The sequence below is a fragment of the Crocuta crocuta genome, unplaced genomic scaffold (assembly GCF_008692635.1).
Source record: "Crocuta crocuta isolate KB4526 unplaced genomic scaffold, BGI_CrCroc_1.0 scaffold145, whole genome shotgun sequence".
NCBI classification, from domain to species: Eukaryota; Metazoa; Chordata; class Mammalia; order Carnivora; family Hyaenidae; genus Crocuta; species Crocuta crocuta.
The window spans coordinates 511,886-521,656 of NW_027530857.1; the positions used below are offsets into that span (position 1 = coordinate 511,886).

A 9,771-nucleotide genomic window follows, 5' to 3' on the forward strand; every position below is an offset into this window, starting at 1 on the left:
CCCGGGCAGGGCGGTGGGTGAACTGGGGCGAGGCCTGCAGGGGAGCTTTGGAGACCTCATTCCTTTAGGAGCTGGAAGAACAGAAGGAGCGTGCAGAGAAGCACGGCGTAAAGAGGAGGGTTTGGACGGGGGCCGGGGGGGGAAGGGGGCATCTGAGTAGGAAGAGGTCATGAAAGAGCCAGAGGCTGCACGATCATGCTGAGCGCCAAAAAGCTCCCATTACGTTTCCTAACCAAGAAGGTATTGGAGAGCTTGTGTTCGAGGCCGTTCTGTGGGCACTGCGCTGGGCTGCCTCTCCCTGCCTTTTCACTTACATTGATCCTCCGCTTTTGTAGACAGAGGAACTGGCAGAAGAGAAGCCGTGTGGTGTATTGGGAAGGAAACCAGCCTGGGAATTAGGATCCTTGGGTTCTGAGAAGACTATTGCATGGGACTGCGAGAAGGTTAATGAATGATAATTTGAAAGCTCGTGGGACCGTGCTCGGGACAGTATGATCTGGTATGTGTTGAAATAAAGAGACTTAAAGTAATGAAGTATTGATGGCTCTATTTTTGCTCATTATTCGTACAACCTTGAGCAACGTAATTATTTTTGCGTTTCTGAGACTCAGTTCCCGCATGTGTAAAATGATAGGTTTGGACCAATGTCCCCTCTGGGTCCACAGTTCCTTGACTTTCAGGGCAAAGAGTCACTGGAAGCGATGGGTGAGGGGAGCTCTGCAGAGAAGGTAGGGAGGCCCATGCAGCTGGTGTAGGAAGGTACTGGAAGGGCTGGGTACTGATGGAGAGGAGAGCAGCAGATTTGGTGAGCCACACGTCCCCCAACATCTCCAAGTAGCTCAGACCCCTAGAGAGCGCTCAACTTAAGAAAAAAGGTCTTTGCTTTTCTCCCTGTGACATCCTGATATCTCTCAGTTGTATTTACAAGGGAGACTAATGTCCAGCAGCATCTCGCCAGTTGAATACGCCAGCGTTCTGCTGGTTATAGAGGAAGTCAGTGAACATTGTTCTGAGTGCTGATTTCGTGGGTAAGTGCTTTGGATGAGCATGAATGTTCGTGCTGCCTGAGTTAAAATAGCCCTTTCATATGGAGCTTGATGGGGTTTGCTCTTAGAAAGGTTCCAAGAGCAAGGTCATTAGCGGTAATCCATGAGGCTGCTATCGAGCGGTGTGTGGCTAATGATACAGAAACACTCATGGTTCCACTCAACTTGTATAAGAGCAACATACGAGGGTGTCTGGAGGGGCTGATGAGAGGAAGGAAAATAGGTTCCACCCACAGGCCCCAGCTTCCACACAACCTTGTTACCCATCACTGCGCTCAGTCAGCCCAAATCATTACCTTCTTCACCTTGTCAACTCACACAGATGGCTTAAACGTTACAAAATCAGCCCTGCACCGGAATGTGGGTCATGAGTCAGTTCCAAGCCAGAGGGAAAAAAGTGTCTTAGATGAGTCCCAGGAAGAACTATGACAAGAACGCATGTTATTTCATCTTGTGGCTCTTAAGAACAAATCTCTTGCAGGGCAGTAATATGACATCGTTATCGTGTGTAAAGGAATGTACTGTTTCTAATCAACTTTTAGTGAAACAGCTCCTGGTGTCCGCTGGAGATAATCTGCTAATAACTTTCCCAGAAAATGGCCTTGAACTGAAGGCTTTTGTTGTGCCGTCACCACCTGCAGGTGAGAGTGTGACTTTCCTGTGTGACCCCAGGGGTCCATTAGTTGGATTGTTCTTAATGGTCTTTGTAGGCTCTTTACAGCAGGATTCATTTTCACAACACTGTGTGAGGTCACGACTGAAGGTTGGGGAGTGGTGGTGAGGCTTTGGAGGTCAGAAGCATTAAACCTTACTGACTTTAAAATGGAGGAAGAATATGGGAAACTAACCCAGGGCGCGCCTTTTCTTTATTGGTTCAGATGGAAAGTCATGCATTTCTGAAGAGGCAGAGCAAGAGACGCGTTAGGGCAGGAGAGGTTCCCACGTCCCGGAGTCTGCCCGGTGGTAGGTGGTAGCCCCGTGCGGAGAGAGGCCAGCTGTTTGCAGGCACCGCAGTGGGGGCAGCGGGGCTCCGGGGTTCTCAGCTTGCCTCACACCAGCTCTTCCAGAAATGTTGCTCAAAATGCCCTTTCTTCTGCCTGACCGATGCTCTGCTGTTCAGCGAACATGGGAGCCATCGCTCTGCCCTGTCCAAGGCATTCTTTCCTGGGGGATACTTGTTCTTAGGGGGTTGAATGTTTCTCATTCAGGTTAGTCCCTTCTTTGGTCCCCCGGCGCCCATCACATACGGGTCAAAATTTAAACACGGATGATAATATTTGGCATTTCTTTTAATACTTCATACTTGAACTAGCATTTCACGGTGGGAGACCACTTCATCTTTATACAGAGAGGTTTAATCCGTTTCTGCGTCCTTTAGTAAAAACCCCCATGACAGATGAAATGAATGGAAATCTCCTTGCCTTTTATTAAAAGGGGAAAAAGTAGAATGGATTATATACTTTGTTAAAATGTGTATCTATATATCTCTATCTCTCTCTATCTCTATCTCTCTCTTCCTCTATCTCTTTCTCTTATCTCTATCACTGTCTTTATCTCTGTATCTACAGTCACCCCGAAAGGAAAGTCATCAAATGCTAACTGTAGGATCAGGGAGATTTTTATTTTTCCTTTTTCTTTTTTTCCACTTTCTACATGTCATGAATTTTCCATAAGCTGTGTGTCTCCCTAATAAAACAGAAGTCTTCCATTGAAGGATAAAGACACTTGCTGCTTCTTACGCGGATGGTAAGAAAGTGCGCCTGGCTTCCCTTCTGCGCCAGTTCGGACCTCCTCTCTTCCCTCTGCCCAGGTCGTATATGGTGACTTTCCCGAATTTGTGACACGTCGGATTCCTTACCTGCTCTCAGAAACCACCTACAGCCATGAACGGCTCTTCATAAGGCAGCCGGTGGACTCCCGGGATGAAACTAAAGACACATGCACGCGCTGGATCCATCTCAGGTAAGTAACCGAGCCCGGCCGGGTGTGGCTGCACAGCGCCGGACTCCGCTCCCGCTGTGCTGCTGGCCCCTCAGCTCTGTTTTTGGTTTTTTTATTTTTACAGTTTATTGTCAAGTTGGTTTCCATATAACACCCAGTGCTCATCCCCACAAGTGCCCTCCTCCGTGCCCATCTCCCCCTTCCCCCCCAACCCATCAGTCCTCAGTTTATTCTCAGCATTCANCCTGAGCTCTGTTTTACGACTGGGATCAGGAGGAGGACGTAAACGAATCCAGTCCCAGCCGTGTAGACAGGCAGGCGGTGAAATACCAGAATCTGTGTGGAGGGGAAAAGTCTGTGCTCTGCGTCTCCCGGTCGCGGTCGGGGGAGAGACATTTCTAGAGCTCCGGCAGTNGGAGCCGGAAGTGTCCTCCATCGCCCCCTTTCTGCGCTCACTGCCCACGTCCGTGCTGAGGCGCTGGGTTATTATTACCCGGGTTACCGGCTGTTCCCTGACGCTGGGCTCACCTGTGAAAGTGTAAACCTGCAGACAAGCCCCTACAACTGGCAGGAAGTTTCCAGAACTGTAGGCAGGCCTCTCCCCAGCTGAGGCCCGGAGGATAGAGCCCTCTGGACAGGACGTTTATAACCGACCTGCATAAAGTAGACAGTGGCCACTGGGGTCGCGATGTGCACACACAGCGGGCTCAGCCCGTGTCCCTTTCCCCGTCGCGCAGCCAGAAGAGTCCACCTGCCCCCCGCGGCGGCGGCTCCCCCAGCTGCACGCGCTCACCCTGCNGCCAGCCCTCCAGGCGCCTTCGTCACGGCCTTGGTCTCCTGCGTCTGTCACTTGTCCCTGAAAACTTCCCCGGGGCCTGCCTATTGGGTTTGGAATGAAAGCAATTGTTAGAAAACCTCCTTTTGATGGAGGGCGTGAGCCGAGCAACCGGAAAATCACTTCAACACACACGAGGAGGGCCGCCGTCATCCAGGGTGAGGAGTTGGCTGATTCAGTCAGAGTTCATCCCTTCTCTTGCATGTGGAAGGGGCCCCTGGGTGACTACAGGCATCCGCGCAGATGACAGCGGATGGGAAACGTACCCTGCATTTGACGCTACATTCATGTAGATTGACGGGGATGCAGGGCAGTGTGTGACGAAGTGTGATCACACTCGGTGTGCCCGGTGTTTGCACCTGTGTGCAGTTAATCCCGAAGCTGTACCAGATCCTTGGTTTTTGGGATGAGACAGCACTTGTCAGCTGTCCCGTTTTGCAAGGACACAGGAATCCCACTGACGTGACCATTTGTGTCTGTTCACATGTCACTGTCCACGTGTCCCGCTTCACAGCAGGACAGCAAAGCATATCTCAGATGAACCCATTTATGTGAGGAAATGTACCCCGTTTTGATTTCTCCAATTCAGGACGACTCAGGTACCGGAAACTGCGATTTTTCATCTGTCACACGAACTGGTTCTTTCTTTAACTGAATTAAATGCAGCTGGGTCCCTTCTGGGTCTAAATGTCTGTGATTCTATGTGGCACGTTTTGTTTTGTTCTCTTTCGAAGCACAAATGGGCAGTTTTCTTTGTGGGGTACTACCTTTCCTTGGATGTACACCTCAATGGTTAGGGTGGTAAAAGGGTCGTATAAATTGTGTATAAGCGTCTCTTAATTCTTTGTGGACCTGTCAGTTCAGATACCCCTGTAAACTCCTCAGGCGGCCATCACGTTCTCGGGTAGGGGTGACTAGAAGTAGCATCTCAATGTGCTGCATCTGCTTCACTCCTGCTGTCTCTGTGCTTTTTAAAATTTGCAGCTGAGCACAAACAGCCCTCTCAAATCTGGGGGAGACTCAGGAGAAAAACAGACATGATAGCCCAGGGAGAAGAAGACATCCGCTGGGAGCACGTAACACACAGCCGTCGAATCTGTGTAATTATGCCATTTCATACAAAAACAGAGTTAAGCATGAAGACTGTAAGTCACAAAATTGTACTGTTCTTGCATTGCGTTCTAAGTTTCACTTATTTTTAAATCTTTCCAGAAAGTACAGATGACACGAAAATAGTGAGTTACCGCTGAGAAGAAACTAACGGCCCCTTCCCAGAGGAGACCCCAGCGGAGTCCCTGTCCGACCTCTGTCTGACCTTGTTCCCGGGAACTATGCTTTCAGGCAAGTGGTCTCCCCACCTTCACTGTGCTTTCCGGTACGTGTGTCCTCACGATTTCCTGAGATCGATGCCTGTAACGTATACCACGCTGTTCTCGCTCTGATCGAGAGGCGAGGCGGATTTGGCTTCCTTGGGGGTTTGGTCGGCAGCCCCTTCGGACTGAAATCCTCACCGACGAGTATGCATTACAAGTGCGGGCTTATCGGAAACGTTGGGTTTCGGTTGTCAGGAGTGCGATGCGAATGGCAGCACTTTGCTGGGTCGAGTTCTGAAAGAGAGTTTGTATCATCAGAGAGTAAGACAGTCATATGATTTATCTGTTTCTCATTCTTTTCTTTTCATAACATATATTTTTTATTTTTTTAAGTTTACGGACTTATTTTGAGAGAGAGAGAGGGCATGCATGTGCAGGGGAGGGGCAGAGAGGAAAAGACCGAATAAGCAGGCTCCAGGCCGTAAGCTCAGAGCCCAAAGTGGGGCTCTGAAGTCACGAACCGTGAGATCGTGACCTGAGCTGAAGTCAGATGCTTAGCTGCCTGAGCCACCCAGGCGCCCCAGGCTGTTTACAGCTTTGAACGATTACAAATAAAGCTGCCATTAACACTTCTTACAAGCTTTTGTGTAGACATACTTTTATTTTTCTGGGGTAAATACCCAAGAGTGGAAAGGTCAGGTTCTATGGTGAGTTTATGTTTAATATTTTAATACATTGCCCAACTCTCCTGTGGCGGCGGCACTATCTTACATTCGCACCTTCAGCGTATGAGCCGATGAGCCGTCCAGCCTCCACATCCTCACCGGGACTTGGTAAAGTCAGTCTTTTTAATTTGACCTCATTTGATGGGTGATCGTATCTTATTATGGTTTTAATTTGCATTTTCCTGATGACTAATGATATTAAGCATATTTTCAGGTGGTTATTGGCAATTCATATAACTTATTTTGTGAAGTATCCTTTTCCTATTTTAGTTTAGTTTTCAAATGCCCCTTTATTTTTTTTTTAAGTAAATTAACCTCAACATGGGGTCTGAACTCACGACCCCAAGACAAAGAGTTGCCTGCTCTACTGACTGAGCCAATCAGGTGCCGCTCCTTTTCTTATTTTAAAAATTATATTGGGGTACATGAGTGGCTTAGTTGATTGATGGTCCAACTCTTGATTTTGGGTCAGGTCATGATCCCAGGGTCATGGGATCGAGCCCTGCCTGGGGCGCTGTGCTTAGTGTGGAGTCTGCTTGAGAATCTTCCTCTGCCCCTCTCCCCTGTTCATCCTCGCTCTTGCTTTTTCTCATAAAAAATAAATAAGTAAGTGGGGCGCCTGGGTGGCTTAATCAGTTAAGCGTCCGACTTTCACTTAGGTCATGATCTCGTGGTTTGTGGGTTTGAGCCCCGCATCGGCCTCTGTGCTGACTGCCAGCTCAGAGCCTGGAGCCTATTTCAGAGTCTGTGTCTCCCTCTCTCTCTGACCCTTCCCTGCTCATGCTGTCTCTCTCTCTCTCCTAGAATTAAAGATATTTAAAATANGAGCTTGCAGAGCCTGACATGGGGCTTGAACTCACGAACCACAGATTATGACCTGAGCCGAAGCTGGACGCTTAACCGACTGAGCCACCAGGAGTCTGACTAGGTTAAGAAACTCCCAAGCAGGGGCGCCTGGGTGGCTCAGTCGGTTAAGTGTCCCACTTTGGCTCAGGTCATGATCTCACAGTCTGTGAGTTCGAGCCCCACATCGGGTTCTGTGTTGACAACTCAGAGCCTNTTAAAGATATTTAAAATAAATAAATAAGTAAATAAGTAAAATTGTATTTTTTGTTTTACTTAGTTGTAAGAGTCTTTATACATTCTGAAACAATATGCTCATTATTTTATTTGATTTTATTTTCTTAACATTTATTTATTTTGAGAGAGAGTGAGTGAGCAGAGGATGAGCAGAGGCAGAGAGAATCCCAAGCAGACCCTGATGCAGGGCTCGATCCCATGAACCATGATATCATGACCTGAGCCAAAATAAAGAGTTGGTTGCTTTACTGACTGAGCCACCCAGGTGCTCTGAAACAAGTTCATTATTTTATATATGTGTTGTGGTTATTTCCTTCCAGTATATGACTTTTTATTTTCTTAATCTTTCAAAGAGCAAAAGTTTTGAATTTCGATTAAGTCTGATTCATCAATTTTTTCCCTTTTGTTTCATGCTGTTTGTGTTCTATTTATGTAACCATTGTCTATTCCAAGACTGCAAAGATTTCCTATGTTTGTTTTAGAACTTTTGTTGTTCTAGGTATTATATTTAGATCAGTGATCTATTCTGAGTTATTTTTATGTATTGTGTGATGTGTTTGAATGTTAAATCAACCTTGTGTTCATGGGGTAAATGCTCTTTGGTTATTATATCCTTTTCATTTAGCCTTGGATTAAACTTGCTAATATTTTGGTAAGGGTTTTTTGTCTGTCTTCATGAAAGGTATTAGTCTATGCCTCTGTCTCTCTCTCTGCAATGTCTTTGTCAAGTTTGCGAATGAGGATCACACTGGCCTAATAAAACAAGCTGGCTACCTATCTGTTCCTCCTCCTCTTCCTGAAACATTTGTGAACAACTGGTGGTATTTCTTCCTTGAATGTTTGATAGAATTCACTGGTAAAATCACCTGCACGTGGAGTTTTCTTCTGGGAAAATTTTCTTTTGTTTCCTTTTTAAATGGATGCTATTTATTATTTCTTTAAAAATGTGTGTTTATTAATTAATTTACTTGTTTATGTAAGAGAGAGTGTGAGCATGGGAGGGGCAGAGAGAAAGGGAGAGAGAGGATCCGAAGCAGGCTTCATGCTGTCAGCACAGAGCTCCGTGCAGGCCTGAGTCTCATGGACTGAGAGTTCGTGACCTGAGCCAAAACCAAAGTCAGATGCTTAACGGACAGAGCCACCCAGGAGCCGCTCTTGCTGGGAAAGTTTTTGATAACAAATACAATTTTTAAAATAGTTGTGAGGCTGTTTAGGTTTTCTGTTTTTTTAATTTTTCTTGGGGTCTTTGGTAAGTTACGTTTTGCAAGAAATCTACCTGTTTCACCTAAATCATTAAATTTGTTGGGTCAAAGAGTTCCGTAGTATTTTCATGTTATCCTTTCATGCCTGCAGGGTCTGTGGTGATAACCCCAGGTTCATTCCCACCATTGCTGATTTGTGTTCTCTTTTCTTCTTGATCAGTCTACTCAAGATTTTCGTTAATTTTGTTTATATTTTCAAAGAGCCCCTAACTAGAGCTATGTTAATTTTGTCTATTTTCTAATTTGTTGATTTCTGCTCTTCTCTCTACTATTTCTTTACTTCTATTTTACGTTTGATTTACTTTGCTCTTCTTATAAATTCTTAGGGCAGAATCCTGTATCATTTGTATTAGATCTTCCTTGAATGTCTATAAAACTTTTAAAACTATAATTTTTCTCTACTATTTGCCTGTACCCTAAACATTTTGGTTTATTATATTTTTAAGGACTCATATACCCGTTTAAGAATCCAGTGATTTCAAAAAAAAGTGTGTATATTCATTCTTCTGTGAAATCCATCCCTGAATCTATCTATGCATCCATATGTTTATAAATCTTCTGAAGGCTGACTCAGTTGTTTTTTTTAAAAATTTGTTTAGTGTTTATTTACTTTTGAGAGAGAGAGAGAGAGGCAGTGCAAGCCAGGGAGGGGCAGAGAGAGAAGGAGACACAGAATCTGAAGCAAGCTCCGGGCTCTGAGCTTGCAGAGCCTGACATGGGGCTTGAACTCACGAACCACAGATTATGACCTGAGCCGAAGCTGGACGCTTAACCGACTGAGCCACCAGGAGTCTGACTAGGTTAAGAAACTCCCAAGCAGGGGCGCCTGGGTGGCTCAGTCGGTTAAGTGTCCCACTTTGGCTCAGGTCATGATCTCACAGTCTGTGAGTTCGAGCCCCACATCGGGTTCTGTGTTGACAACTCAGAGCCTGGAGCTGGCTTCAGATTCTGTGTCTCCCTCTCTCTCTACCCCTCCTCCCTCGTGCTCTGTCTCTCTCTGTCTCAAAAATAAATTAAAAAAAACAAAAAAAAACCTCCCAGGCATCTGACTGGATTCATCTCTGGAGCAATGTACACATATTGTGAAAACTTCTGTTTTGGCTTATTTGTAATCTCGGCTTAAGAAGCAGTTTGCCGCGTTAGGATAGCTATCTTTTAAAAACTGGAAAGTGGCACATGTTGGTGAGGATATGATGAAATGGGTGCCCTTGTGCGTTGCTGGTAGGAATGTGAAATGATGCAGCTGCTCAGAAGACGGTTTGGCAGTTCCTCAAAAGAGTAAACCTAGAATGACCACATCTGCAGTCTCACCTGTGGGTATGTACAGGTTTGACAGCAGGGGCTCAGAGACCTGTATACCATCGGAGCCTATTTGGACTATTACAACAAAAATACTGTCGACTGGGTGGCTTATAAATGACAGAAATTTGTTCCTCGTAGTTGTGGAGGAGAGGGCAGTCCAAGGTCAGGGTGCTGGCAGTTTGGGTGTCTGGTGAGGACCCATTTTCTGGTTCATAGGCGGCCACTTTCCCACTGTGTCCTCACATGACGGGGTGAGGGGGGAGGAAG

The 9,771-nt window shown here is 46.2% G+C and overlaps 1 protein-coding gene across 1 annotated transcript in view; it reads left to right on the forward strand.

The window, feature by feature from the left end:
• The first annotated feature begins 701 nt into the window (after positions 1 to 701).
• The window catches only part of KIAA0319 (KIAA0319 ortholog), a 52,069-nt gene continuing 42,999 nt past the window's right edge, over positions 702 to 9,771 (forward strand). Inside the window, 7 exon segments of the mRNA XM_077769592.1 lie at positions 702 to 705; positions 1,589 to 1,687; positions 2,915 to 3,008; positions 4,412 to 4,421; positions 4,708 to 4,726; positions 5,035 to 5,109; positions 5,112 to 5,163. Coding sequence (XP_077625718.1) covers positions 702 to 705; positions 1,589 to 1,687; positions 2,915 to 3,008; positions 4,412 to 4,421; positions 4,708 to 4,726; positions 5,035 to 5,109; positions 5,112 to 5,163 — 353 coding nt within the window.